The sequence below is a fragment of the Bubalus bubalis genome, chromosome 12 (assembly GCF_019923935.1).
Source record: "Bubalus bubalis isolate 160015118507 breed Murrah chromosome 12, NDDB_SH_1, whole genome shotgun sequence".
Lineage (NCBI taxonomy): Eukaryota > Metazoa > Chordata > Mammalia > Artiodactyla > Bovidae > Bubalus > Bubalus bubalis.
Window position 1 is genome coordinate 80,407,244 of NC_059168.1, and position 15,101 is coordinate 80,422,344.

The 15,101-nt window shown below is 36.2% G+C and overlaps 1 protein-coding gene across 6 annotated transcripts in view; it reads right to left on the reverse strand.

The window, feature by feature from the left end:
• Positions 1-3,704: 3,704 nt before the first annotated feature.
• The window catches only part of GEN1 (GEN1 Holliday junction 5' flap endonuclease), a 28,649-nt gene continuing 17,252 nt past the window's right edge, over positions 3,705-15,101 (reverse strand). For all 6 annotated transcript variants that reach the window (XM_044926225.2, XM_006051883.4, XM_006051886.4 and 3 more), the window contains 7 exons: positions 13,601-13,751; positions 12,825-12,861; positions 12,654-12,734; positions 11,600-11,730; positions 9,783-9,844; positions 6,141-6,281; positions 3,705-5,588 (listed from right to left, as the gene is read on the reverse strand). In XM_044926225.2, coding sequence (XP_044782160.2) covers positions 4,261-5,588; positions 6,141-6,281; positions 9,783-9,844; positions 11,600-11,730; positions 12,654-12,734; positions 12,825-12,861; positions 13,601-13,751 — 1,931 coding nt within the window. In that variant the 3' untranslated portion in view covers positions 3,705-4,260. The remainder of the gene's footprint in view (positions 5,589-6,140; positions 6,282-9,782; positions 9,845-11,599; positions 11,731-12,653; positions 12,735-12,824; positions 12,862-13,600; positions 13,752-15,101) is intronic.

The following is a 15,101-nucleotide window of genomic DNA, read 5'->3' on the forward strand; positions in this document are numbered from 1 at the left end:
GCAGCAGCAGCATAATTAAAACCCCAATGTATAGTTGTTGGGAACACAATGGTTTTTTGGAAGACTGTGCTAGTACCTTAAAAAATTAAACATATGCTAATCAACTGCTGCTGCTAAGTCACTTCAGTTGTGTCCGACTCAGTGCGACCCCATAGACAGCAGCCTACCTGGCTCCCCCGTCCCTGGGATTCTCCAGGCAAGAACACTGGAGTGGGTTGCCATTTCCTTCTCCAATGCATGAAGGTGAAAAGTGAAAGGGAAGTCGCTCAGTTGTGCCCGACTCTTAGTGACCCCATGGACTGCAGCCTACCAGGCTCCTCCGTCCATGGGATTTTCCAGGCAAGAGTTCTGGAGTGGGGTGCCAGTGCCTTCTCCGATGCTGATCAAATGAACCAGCAATCTCCTTCTTATTTATCCGAAGTGAAAATATATGTCCACCTAAAGACCTCTTTCTGAATATTCATGGCCACACTATCCATAATAGCCAAAATGTGAAAACTCTATTTTCCATCAACTGATGACATAATAAATTATGGTGTATAAATATTACGCCATTCAAAAAATGACATGGCATCTGGTTCCATCATTTCATGGCAAATAGATGGGGAAACAATGGAAACAGTGAGAGACTATTTTCTTGGTGACTGCAGCCACAAAATTAAGACACTTGCTCCTTGAAGCAAAACCAATACAATATTGTAAAGTTAAATAAAATAAAATTTAAAAAATAAATAAAAAAAAAAAGAAAAGCTATGATAAACTTAACAGTGTATTAAAAAGCAGAGACATCACTTTGCCAACAAAGGGCCATACAGTTAAAGCTATGGTTTTTCTAGTAGTCATGTATGATGTGAGAGTTGGACTATAAAGAAGACTGGGCGCTGAAGAATTGACGCTTTTGAACTGTGGTGCTGGAGAAGACTCTTCAGGGTCACTTGAACAGCAAGGAGATCCAACCAGTCAATCCTAAAGGAAATCAACCCTGAATATTCATTGAAAGGACTGATGCTGAAGCTGAAACTCCAATACTTTGGCCATCTGATGTGAAGAGCCGACTCATTTGAAAAGACCCTGATGCTGGGAAAGACTGAAGGCAGGAGGAAAAGGGGACAACAGAGGACAAGTTGGTTGGATGGCATGCCCGACTTGATAGACACGAGTTTGGGCAAACTCTGTGAGTTGTTGATGGACAGGGAAGCCTGACGTGCTGTAGTCCATGGGGTCACAAAGAGTTGGACACAACTAAATGACTGAACTGAATATTCTGTCATACTACTCTACAATTAAATTATGTCATACTACTCTACACCACAAGATATTAATATATACAACACATATAAGTCTTAAAAATGTACTAAGCAGAAAGTCAAAGACTATATATTGTATGGTCCTGCTTATAGAAATTCTAGAAAAAGCAAACCATAGTGAGAAAAGCATATCAGTTGTTGCCTGGGATCAAGGCTTGGGAGAGAGGATTAACTACAAAGAAGCATAAAGAAACTTCGGGGTGATGGAAATTTTCCATATTTTGATTGTGGTTTAAGTTACACAAATGGACACAATTACCAAAATTCATCAAACTTACACTTAAAATGAGTGGATTTTATTGTACGTAAATTATACCACAATAAAAAGAAGTCGGTGAAAAAGGAGTCTTTAGGTATATGTCTGAGAACATAAATCTACTGCGCGTGGGGTCAGGTAAGCAGTTCAAATCCAAATTAATTACTCCAAAGTAGAACTTCATCCTCATCCCCTTCAATGCATAGTACTGGCGTTTTATTCAACTCTAACTTCAGAACTTAGAGCTGTACACGTATCTATGCAGTAATTAATATCCAATTTATGCCAAAAGCCTAAGTCCTTGAAAATTTAAAAGTTATATTACACATGCATTTAAAACTGAGATTACTATAAATATGTGATACTAGTTGAAAACTGGCTAAATTCTAAAATGTGGTTAAGTTTACCAAGGAAATAACACTCTTGGTAGCCACCATACTGTCAATTTTTCTAATGTCAGGCCTTCAAAGTAAATTTATTGTTTTCATATATAAATTCATGTTATTTCTAACTAAACTATTTAAAGGCATATGGGAAATTTTTAAAAGAGGAAACTTATAGCAAAGTCAAATGAGTTTTTGTTGTTGCTGCTGTTGTTTAGTCGCTAAGTCATGTCCGACTCTTTGTGACCTGAAGGACTGTAGCTTGCCAGGTTCCCCTGACCATGGGATTCTCCAGGCAAGAATACTGGAGTGGGTTGTCATTTTTTTCTACAGGGATCTTCCCGACCCAGGGATGAAACCCACTTTCTCCTATGTTTCCTTGCTGGCAGATTTTTTACCATTGAGCCACCTAAGAAGCCCAAGGACATATTTTTGGACCTTCCATTCTATCTCACTGACCTATATGTCTACCTTTATGGCATTCAACACAATCATTACTGTAGTTTTATGGTAAATTTTGAAATCAGAATCAGAAGGGCAAGTACTGCCTTATCATTTCTGTAGATTATTTTGCCTATTCTGTGTCTTTTAAATTTCCATATATATTTCAGAATTAGTTTATCAGTTTCTATACAGAAATCAGCTGGAACTGGTGGGGATTGCACTGAATCTGCAAATTTGTTTGGGAAGTATTCTCATCTCAATATCAGGTCTCCTGATCCATGAACATGGATGTCTTTTCATTTATTTAGATTATCTTGAATTTCTTTCAGTGATATTTTATAGTTTTCAGAGTACATTTTTTGTTTCTTTTGTTAAATTTATTCCAAAGTATTTTTTTGTTGTTGTAAAAAGAATTTTAGTATTATTTATTGCAGGAGTATAGATATACAACTGATGTTTGTATCTTGACCTTGTATCCTGCAACCTGTTGAACTATTGATCAGTTCTAATAGTTTTTAGTGAATTCCTCAGAATTTCATAAACATGAGGTCTTACCATTGCAAGTAGCAATAGTTTTACTTTTTCCTTTCCAATCTGGTTCCCTTTAGAATTTTTGAGTGGTAGGTAAAGTAATGAATAACTTAATATTTGGAGGTATTGATGTGAGTATTATATGTTGTTGTTTAGTTGCTAAGCCATGTCTGACTCTTGCGACCCCATGCTCCCAGAGTAGCCCACCAGGCTCCTCTGTCCATGGAATTTCCTAGGCAAGAATACTGGAGTGGGTTGCCATTTCTTTGGGCTTCCCTGATAGCTCAGTTGGTAAAGAATCTGCCTGCAATGCAGGAAACCCTGGTTTGATTCCTGGGTTGGGAAGATCCATTGAAAGGATAGGCTACCTACTCTGGTATTCTTTGGCTTCCCTTGTGGCTCAGCTGGTAAAGAATCCGCCTGCAATGCAGGGGACCTGGGTTCGATCCCATTTCCTTCTCCAGGAGGATCTGCCTGACCCAGAAATCAAATTCGTGTTTCCTGCATTGCAGGAGGATTCTTCACCCTTGAGCCACCCAGGAAGCCACAGATTCTTTTTTTTTTTTTTTTTTTTTTACAAAAAGGGAAAGAAAAAAGTGCTATAAAAAAGAAATCTGGTTCTCATACCACTATTAATTAGTTGCATGATTCCAAGCAAGTTTCTAATCCTCTTCTGGTTATACATTCTATGTTTCAAATCTTTGTCCATTTGGCATACCTGTGAACCTCTGGGGATATGTAAGAAGTAGCTTTCCAAATTTAATCAACTACTACAACCATGACTTTCACTATATATACAGTTTTGTGAATTTTATTTCACAAAAGAGAATGAGATTACTGAAACTGGAAGAGCAGTTGAAAGTATCTTCACATTGAAAGTAAATGTAACTCCCAGAAAGGTACAATAGAAGACATGAGAATGCAGGCAATTATAAAGAGTTATCCTCCGGGGAACAAGTTGTAATATCCAAAAATGCTTTAGAGGCTTGTGGAAGAAATGAGTAAAAATGAACAAATGGGTACAGCGTTTACTCTGTCTAGTGCTATGCTAACATTTCAAGGATATGACTAAAGCATAATCAATAAAGATATTTTTTAAAATGGAAAAAGTATGTTATAAAAATATACATTATCTGGAGTTTTCACCACAGAGGATAATGCTTTAAAACCAAAGTTTTAGGGAACATTTTAATTACAGTTTTGATTAAAATGGCAAGGGTCTCATAATATATAGAACTACATTAAATTTTTCTACTACACATTAATCAGATACCTTCCTTCTGCTTCTGCTAATGCCATCAGTATTAGAATACTAAGTCATACCTGAATACTTTAAATTTCAAGTGTTTTGGAACCTTAGTTTTAATCTCTGACTTAAAGGAAGAGGACTATCCAAACAGGTACCAGAGTCATCTTTATCCTTATGGTTATGTAGAAAACTCGGAGGCTCTTTTGCTGCATCTGGGAGACAGGCTTCTTCATTTCTAGCTGTTTTATAAGCCTGGACACACTGCTCAATTTCTTTAATATATGCCTTAGGGTTACTCAATTTGTTGGGATCATTTTTCTTGAACTGGGTTGGGCTATGCTTCTGAGAACTCTGCTTCATTTTTTGAGTTGTGGATTTAGCTTTCCCAAACTTTGGGACACTCTCTTCATCAGAGGAAAGTCTGTCAAGGCACACGCTCTTCTTCATTACAGTTTTCCGAGCGATTTGAACACCAGCTTTTCTACTATGATCTAAAGTAGCATTTGGTGGCCCAGTTCTAACACTGGAGGTTTTCGTTCCTGGGTTATTGACAGACAAGGGTACAGATGTACTTGATTTATCATTTTCTTGAAATAGCTGGTCTCCTTTTAGAACTTTACAGTTTCTAGATTCATTTTGCAAATGAATTCCTAGATCCTTGGAAAGATGTGGTGGACAACGAGAAGTACTATTAGCAACACACTGTTCTTTTACAGTAAGTAGGGACAAAGTTTTTAGGCCAACGTCTGGTTCTACAGTATTCTGAGGATATGATTTTATAAGTATTCGTTCCTTTAAGGGTAAATCCTGAAGATGTAAATCACTAATGCCAGAAAGTAGGTGCTCCTCAGGATTAGTCTTCTGAAGATCCCAACAGGACAGTTTATTAACACTGGTGGTGTGCCGTTCTGCTTCACAATACAACTGCTCTGGATTATTTTTAAAACTGTCAGGAATAGCTGTTTCAAGTTCCGATTTTAAATCATGAGTAAATGTGTTCCTGGGGATGCCTGGAGAATCACTAAAAGAAGTACTAAAAGAAGTACCTTCCCAGTCGATGGTGCTCAAGTGCAGATCAGCAACTGCGGATATATTATGGGATGAGGTACTAGGTTGACTAGATTCTGCAATTAGAGACTTACTGATATCTTTAATTTGCTGCATAGCCAAAGATCTTGGAGAAGATATTAACTGTTCTTGTGTAGTCAAACAGGCAGCATCTTCAGCTAAAAGCAAGACATTCAATGATGTGGAAATAGATTCCTCGGGTGATGTAGAATCAGGGGAAATTTCCAAGCTTAACTTAGAATTCTGATCAGGAAAGATTTCCCATGTGGGTTTTAAAGTCATATGTGACTGAACTTTCATCATCTCATCTGATTCTAGCAAACTGTTTCCTTTAGACTTAATTTTCATGCCTGAAAAGAAACAAATACATAATACAATTAAAATCTATTTTAAATCTATTTTATTTTCTTTAATGTGGGTAAATAAAAAAGAGTTCAGATCAGAAATCTATATGATCAATTTTTTCCTCTTTTGTCTCACTGCATTCCTGAAAACTGTTTTATACCTAATTATAACAAAATAATTATTAATAAAATATTATAAAATATTTTCTTTCAGAAATACTGTTATTACTGTCATGTTATAAAATAACGTTAAAATTTCTTCACTGAGTTCTGGGAAATAAAATGTATTTATAATCCTAAATATGTTATACATACTAATTGCTCAATAAATGGTTAGTGTAATTACTATTATTAACACTCAGTTAAGTTACCAGACTCAGAGCAGAATGTTTTTTTCCAGGTTTTCATATTTTAAAACAAAGTATGTCAAAACAAAGGAGCAAGAATATAATCCTTACTCTTGATTTTACAGAATCAGCAAAATTTGGACACGGTAGATTCAAATAGGACAATTCATTTATGTGCGCAGCATAAATAGTTATCAAATGGGATACTTACTTTTTTGTTTCTTCCCTTTATTTTCTGACTTTTGTTTTTGGTAAATAGCAACAATCTCAGGATAAGCTGCTTCAAACAATGACTCTTCTTCTATTGTTTGTACAGCCAATTCTCCATGTTTATCTTCTATAGCATAATGTTCTAACGGATTAAAAATACAATAAAACAACCTTACTAACAGATCTGAAATACTCCATTTTCCCAGGTAACTCATTTTACGAGGTCAACTAGGTTATCACAAATGGATAACTCATGCAAATCTTACTTTACAACATCTCTATTCTAATAATCTGTTGATACAGAAGTGATCTTTTTCCACCTGGCAAGAGCTGGAATGAAGTTCCATTTAAATTAGAACTTTAAATTTCTCTTGTTTTAGAGACGGTAGGAACAGCTTAGAGAAAGGTTCAGTTCAGTTCAGTCACTCAGTCGTGTCCGACTCTTTGCGACCCCATGAATCGCAGCACACCAGGCCTCCCTGTCCATCACCAACTCCCGGAGTTCACTCAGACTCACGTCCATCGAGTCGGTAATGCCATCTAGCCATCTCATCCTCTGTCGTCCCCTTCTCCTCCTGCCCCCAATCCCTCCCAGCTTCAGAGTCTTTTCCAGTGAGTCAACTCTTTGCGTGAGATGGTCAAAGTACTGGAGTTTCAGCTTTAGCATCAGCCCTTCCAAAGAACACCCAGGGCTGATCTCCTTTAGAATGGACTGGTTGGATCTCCTTGCAGTCCAAGGGACTCGCAAGAATCTTCTCCAACACCACAGTTCAAAAGCATCATTTCTTCGGCGCTCAGCTTTCTTCACAGTCCAATTCTCACATCCATACATGACCACAGGAAAAACCATAGCCTTGACTAGACGGACCTTTGCTGGCAAAGTAATGTCTCTGCTTTTGAATGTGCTATCTAGGTTGGTCATAACTTTCCTTCCAAGGAGTAAGCGTCTTTTAATCTCATGGCTGCAGTCACCATCTGAAATGATTTTGGAGCCCAGAAAAATAAAGTCTGACACTGTTTCCACTGTTGCCCCATCTATTTCCCATTAAGTGATGGGACCAGATGCCATAATCTTCGTTTCTGAATGTTGAGTTTTAAGCCAACTTTTTCACTCTCCACTTTCACCTTCATCAAGAGGCTTTGTAGTTCCTCTTCACTTTCTGCCATAAGGGTGGTGTCATCTGCATATCTGAGGTGATTGATATTTCTCCCGGCAATCTTGATTCTAGCTTGTGCTTCTTCCAGCCCAGCGCTTCTCATGATGTACTCTGCATAGAAGTTAAATAAGCAGGGTGACAATATACAGCCTTGATGTACTCCTTTTCCTATTTGGAACCAGTCTGTTGTTCCAGGTCCAGTTCTAACTGTTGCTTCCTGACCTGCATACAAATTTCTCAAGAGGCAGGTCAGGTGGTCTGGTATTTCCATCTCTTGAAGAACTTTCCACAGTTTATTGTGATCCACACAGTCAAAGGCTTTGGCATAGTCAATAAAGCAGAAATAGATGTTTTTCTGGAACTCTCTTGCTTTTTCCATGATCCAGCAGATGTTGGCAATTTGGTCTCTGGTTCCTCTGCCTTTTCTAAAACCAGCTTGAACATCTGGAAGTTCATGGTTCACGTATTGCTGAAGCCTGGCTTGGAGAATTTTGAGCATTACTTAACTAGAGTGTGAGATGAGTACAATTGTGTGGTAGTTTGAGCATTCTTTGGCATTGCCTTTCTTTGGGATTGGAATGAAAACTGACCTTTTCCAGTCCTGTGGCCACTACTGAGTTTTCCAAATTTGCTGGCATATTGAGTGCAGCACTTCACAGCATCATCTTTCAGGATTTGAAATAGCTCAACTGGAATTCCATCACCTCCACTAGCTTTGTTTGTACTGATGCTTTCTAAGGCCTACTTGACTTCACATTCCAGGATATCTGGCTCTAGGTGAGCGATCACACCATCATGATTATCTGGGTCATGAAGATCTTTTTTGTACAGTTCTGTGTATTCTTGCCACCTCTTCTAAATATCTTCTGCTTCTTTAGGCCCATACCATTTCTGTCCTTTATCGAGCCCATCTTTGCATGGAATGTTCCCTTGGTATCTCTAATTTTCTTGAAGAGATCTCTAGTCTTTCCCATTCTGTTGTTTTCCTCTATTTTTTTGCATTGATCACTGAGGAAGGCTTTCTTATCTCTTCTTGCTATTCTTTGGAACTCTGCATTCAGATGCTTATATCTTTCCTTTTCTCCTTTGCTTTTCGCTTCTCTTCTTTTCACAGCTATTTGTAAGGCCTCCCCAGACAGCCATTTTGCTTTTTTGCATTTCTTTTCCATGGGGATGGTCTTGATCCCTGTCTCCTGTACAATGTCACGAACCTCAGTCCATAGTTCATCAGGCACTCTATCAGATCTAGTGCCTTAAACGTAAAGGTTAGTCAGTTTTAATTCAGTATCCTAAGTGTAAAATTCCAGATAAAGAATGAAAACAGACAATTTCCTAAAACTTTAACATTGGCTGTCTTTAGCAGTAGCTTCTGAAAAGAACAGAATTGAAAGGTCATCAAAACTATTACCATTTTCCAGATTGAGTTTCAAAGATTATCAGTCTCTCAAGGAAATACCCAGGCTTACTTGGACTCACAAGAATAATAATAACTCAAGTCAATAAACAAAAATGAGAATGCTAATGTGTACATTTACAATGAGATACATAAATAGTACACTAGATTCTTATGTTTATCCTATATGAGGACAAAACTACATAAGAAGCCAAACTATCAAGAAATGTAAATTAATGTGTCTGAAGTAGAAACAATGGAAACAAGTGAACTTAAGAGTATTTCTTAAAGCAACCTGGGGTACATTTTCTCCTTAAGGGATAACTCCAACAAGGATAAGTGAAAGTGGGCACCTAACCCTGAGTTCTAGACAGAAGAGATGCATGGCAAACTGGCTTAATGGCATTGTCTTTCCTGAAAATACACTGTAGTAGGTGAAACTGTTTCTACATGGTTTTCAAAATTCTTTAGCTACTTTTCTATTATTCCCTTGAACAGCTTACGTAATTCTTTATTGTTCATCAACTAGAACTTATTGACAAATCTATTCTCTCACTCAGTCACATGTAGTCATACAATCTAATTTCAAAGCCAAACAGAAATGAATTTGGGATTATTTTCCATTTTAAGTGCTCAGTTCTTCCCCTGCCTTCAGTTTTGGAGCTAATTCAGAGCTCACTGTATTTCTGTCTACAGAAAATAAGAGTCATTTGACACTATAAATTCCCATGAAAACTAAACACAGTAAAGAAAGAAAAGGAAGGAAAGGAAGGAAGAAAAGGAAGCACCGCAGGTGCTATCAACAACCTTCATTTCTTGAGAACTGACTACACAGTGAAATCCAATGACCAGAGTCTTTGTAGTAGTATTTTCTTTAGAAATAGACATCAAAACCATTTCCATATTGTTTTTGTAAACATTAACTACAAAAGGAATATCAATTTAAGACATTTAAAATTTATTATGAGTTACATATAGCACAGGTACACTGGTGTATGTGATTCATTTCTTTTTTATATACACGTTTTACATATGATATCTGCTAAACATACATGACTAAATGTTATAAATTTTGCTTAAAGTATGTACATACCAGGCTTTTCCCATTCTATTTCAAAACAATGAACTCCATTTCTGATTCGGTTTTTAACGATTCTGAAAAAAAAAAAAAACACATCTAATGGGATCTAATTGCACGAGTTATTTGGAAATCTTCAATCTGTTGACTGAATAACTCAATGCCCACTAATTTTTATTGTTTTAATAATATTCTAAAGATTCTGTGGGGAACTACTGAGTAGTTATTTCTGATTTGCTTATTTAAAAGATAGTGTTTATAATTGTTAGATCTTATCAGATTTTCCTCTCATTATTATTCAGTGTTCCTCTTTTACATAATAACAATTTTTGTTTTAAAGTCTATTTTGCTTCTCTTAACTTTGCTACATCACTTTGGTAAATTTTTGCCTTGGTAAATCTTTTAAAACTGTTTTATTTTCAGTTTTATTTTCAAACTTAATATAGTTTTATTCTACACATGCCCTATAAAGCAGAATATTGCTAAATTTTGTTTACTCATCTAATATAATGTCTTAATATATGAGTTTAATCCACTTACATTCATTACGATTACTGACATAGTTGGATTTATTCATACATCTTATTTGCGGTTCTGGTTACTAAGCTCATCTTTGTTATTTTACCTTTCCACCTTCCTATAATTCTTTTGGTTGGAGTTTTACATTCCTATTTTATGTACTGGTTTTAAAGATAGAAGTGGTATTTCTCATGTTTTAGTGATTATCCTTAACTATTTACATGCATACTTTGGGAATGTCAGTTTATTGTCATCATCATATATTAACTATCAAGCATTATAAAGATATGTATATACATATTTTTTCCATTCGATTTATTAAATTAGCTAAATATATTTTTTCAATTTCTATAGCTGACCACTGTTTGTTATTATCCTCATTTTCCCCCAAGTTCACTTCCTTCTTGCTGAAGTCAACTTTTAACAGTGCTTTTAACAAGGGTCTGTGAGTGGCAAACTTTTAATCTTCATATGTTTGCAAGTGTCTTGCCAGCCAGTGAATAATTTTAATGATGTCTTGGTTGCCAATTATTTTTAGTCAAAGCTTTGAAATATTACTCCATCATTCTGACGTCTACTATTGTCATCAAAGATGTATGCTAATGGATTGTGACTCCTTTGGAACTTATCTTTTTTAATACTTTCCCAAAACTTTTTATTTTGAAAATTTTCAAACATTAAGAAAAGTTTCAAGAATAATAAAATGAATAATCATATACCCTTCACTGAGAGTCACCATGTCTCAGTTTCAGCCCTTCCACTTAACATTTCTGTTCCGTTTCTGGTCCACTGACACTGAGATAATTACCTAGTTAAGCCTAGCTACAACTTTTTATAGGGGCCTCCCAGGTGGCAATAGTGGTAAAGAACCCACCTGCCATTGCAGGTTAGACATAAGAGACACAGGTCCCTGGGTCGGGAAGATCCCATGGAGGAGGGCACAGTAACCTATTCCAGTATTCTTGCCCAAAGAATCCCATGGACAGAGGAGCCTGGCGGGCTAAAGTCCGTAGGATCGCACAGAGTCAGAGACAACTGAAGCAACTTAGCACAGCACAACTTTTTATATTTCTTTAACAGTCTATTATTACTACATGCTTGAGGCTGAAAAGTATCAAAGCATGAACTTATTATGTTATCTTGACACTAACCCCTGAACAAGCTTTTAATATTCCAGCAGACCTTTCCTCCATTCTTCTAAAACAGAGATATATTGATATATCCTGCTATTAAAGACATTAAGAAGAATACTTTAGATCATAAGATGTTCCAATGAAAACAGAGGGAGTTGTCCATACAATTCTTTATATTACCGAATCGGCTGCAGTTGATTAGAGTGCCTTCGACCGAGCTTCCTTTCTGTCATGTCATAGTGGGTCAACAGTGTCAACAATTTCTCACATGCATAGTGATTGGGCCACTCCATTTTTTCAAAAGTAAATCTCTGTAGATGTAATAAAAAATAGAATAAGACTTCATTATCTCTTGGTGAACAAATAGCACTCTCAGGTGATCTTATCTTTTCCATAAGAGATAACTAATATTAAAGTTGTGTCAACAAGAAGATTCCCATAAGCAGTGAGCCTCCTAAGGAGGCAATATTGCACAATGATTTCACTGTGAGGGTTCTGGGTCTGAATGCCAGCATATTTCCTAGATGTTGGGTAAATTACTTAACCTCTTTCAGCCTCATGTTTTCTCTCTGTAAAATACAATCCAGCACACGGATTATAAAGTTAGGGAAGATTACACGCAATGTGTTAAATATAATATGAAATTTTAAATGTTCAATAAATGTTGGTTGCCATTATTATTACTGTGGTTGGTAGAGCTAAGCAACAAGCAGTTACAGTTTATCGAGTGACTGTTTTTCTACTCACTGTACTAGGGGTTAATACAAATAGTCTCATTAAATCCTCAAAGTGACTTCACAAGATAGGTAATCTTGTTTCTATTTTTGAGGAAAACACATATCCAGGGTTACATGGTAAGTGACAGACTGTCCAAATTTAAATTTAGGTCAATGTGCTTGTAAACTGTACTGTCTTCTGTAACAATATGCTTGACCTTTACATTCTCCAGTTATTAGCATCTCTCCCTCAACACAGTCCTGAATACAACACATCTACACATGGCCTTTAAGGTGTCTTGTAAAGAACAGCATAACTGTGATTTGTCTTATAGTCTGCAATATATAGCTACTGTGTGACAAAGGAATGAAAAGTAGATACAAATGCCTGCAAAATACACATGCATTCAATAGCTATCTACTTCAAACCTCCTCTCAGAGCAATCAAAGTGATTACCTCTTTTTATCTTTCTAGTATCCAACTTTACACTGTAAAGTAAGAGTTTATTTTCAAATACCTGAAACAATAATAAATCAGGTCTTTGGTACCTGACTGTCTTCACCAATTTATCCTTGTTCAGAAGGAATTCTTGAGTAACCTAGCAAGAGAAGAGAAAGTAAGAATGGAACATTCAAACTTTTATAAAAACCTTCTGAGATAAATACATAGTTGAATTATTACTCATTACCTCATGGAATGGGAATCCCTCACAACTGCAAGCTTTTCTGAAAATAAGTTATATACAGGTTATTAATATAATCAGGCAATTTTAGATAGACTTTAAAATCATGTATGGATGTGATGGTTTGACTATAAAGAAAGCTGAGTGCTGAAAAATTGATGCTTTTGAACTGTGGTGTTGTAGAAGACTCTTGAGAATCCCTTGGACTGCAAGGAGATCCAACCAGTCCATCCTAAAGGAAATCAGTCCTGGGTGTTCATTGGAAGGACTGATGTTGAAGCTGATACTCCAATACTTTGGCCACCTGATGCGAAGAGCTGACTCATTTGAAAAGACCCTGATGCTGGGAAAGATTGAGAGCAGGAGGAGAAGGGGACGACAGAGGATGAGATGGCTGGATGGCATCACCAACTCAATGGACATGGGCTTGGGTGGACTCCGGGATTTGGTGATGGACAGGGAGGTCTGGCATGCTGCGGTTCATGGGGTTGCAAAGAGTCGGACACGACTGAGCGGCTGAACTGAACTGAAAATCATCACCTCTAATCTCATCTCCTTTACTGAAAAGTGTCCTTGCATAGTATACCAGTTATCAACCTTCTCACTGAAATATTATTAAACTACTATCTTATAAGATGGCCAAACTTTTGAACAGAATCAAGAAAGGGATTTTGTGAAACATTAATCTACACATGAGGGGAAGTTATGTGGAAATAATTCAACCAAAGGTATATAAATAGGTCACACAGCAGAAAACAATGAGTACAAAAATATAACCTTACTTCTTAATATTGTTTTCTACAGCATTCAGTTGCCTCTCATGTTCTGTACGGTGCCATTCACAAGGACAAGAGTATTCATAATCATGTGGTTCACAGTATCGATCAGTTTGACATAATTTGCATCCATTACGTTCATGATCCTTAGATGAACCTTTATGGAGACATAAAAAGTATAATTTTCACTGCCTTTTAGAATTATCTTCTATATACATTTTTTCTTTGCCTTACCTAAATTTTCAAAAACAAACACTGCCTAGCATAACACCTAGCATATAGAAGGGTTTCAATACATTTTAATAGAGTAATAAACACAACAGTAATTCTTAGGATAAACTAAGTCCTTAGCTGTTACCATCACTGACACTATTTTTTCGTAAATTATTCTTCTCTCTGAAAGTGTTAATTTGTAATATGAAACTGTACATTTAGAGTAATCAATAGAAGACTGTGCAGTACGTGGTAGCTACACACAAGAAGGATACTGTTGGTAAAAAATTATTTAGTCAATAGAATAATTCTTGGAATTTAAAAAAAATAGGAATATGAAAGGAATACAGCAATTATTACCTCTGCTAGTGGCTAGCTCTCAGTTACCTATATAGCTGTTTTTAAACTAAGCTTGGAACATAAACAAATTCTGGTTGTGGCCTGGATGTTGGGCCCTAGTGACCATTAAAAGGAAAGCATGACTACCTTCAGCACTGTCTTGAGAATATATGAGAGCTTACATAAGTGATATGACCTAAAACCATCATTCATAAGGCATCAAAAAAAAAAAAACAACCCTGTAGAATGGCATCTTATCTATAAACACATTTATTTCTTCCATGTTATCATCTACAATTCTTAAATGCCAATGAAAATATATTAAGAAAAATAGAGCAGAATTTCTTTTAAAAGATGAGCTAACATGATCTCCTAATCTCTGAGAGCAAAAGGCTTTTTTGACCCAGTACATGTCAGAAACACCTTTTTTTAAAGATAATTCTTATACTGTAAAGAGAGAGATGGGTTTTTTTTTATCTATTTATTAGTTCCCTGATCAGGGATTGAACCCGGGCCTTTGGCAGTGAAACTATGGAGTACTAGCAACTGGACTGCCAGGGAATTTCCAGGGAGATCATTTTTTTAAATCAAGACTAATGAAGAGAATCCAAGCTATTTTCAGTAACAGTGAACATGTATTAGAAATTAATGTTAAGTCACTATCTTCACACACAATAAAAATACACCATATAAATATAAACAAATTACTGATATAAAAACAAGGGGTTTCACTTCCATTTTCCCCTAAGATTTATGAGTACAATTTTTTCTTAAAATGGATTTCTACATTGAAAACATAATTTTAACACTGAAATAATTTGATAATGCAGTTTGAAGCTACAGTTATCCTATATCTATCATTGATATGACATTACTTCATTCAGTAAGTATTTACTGAGTGTCTACTGTGTCTATGTGACACAACTCCTGACTCTGCGGGTTCCCAATCTGGTAA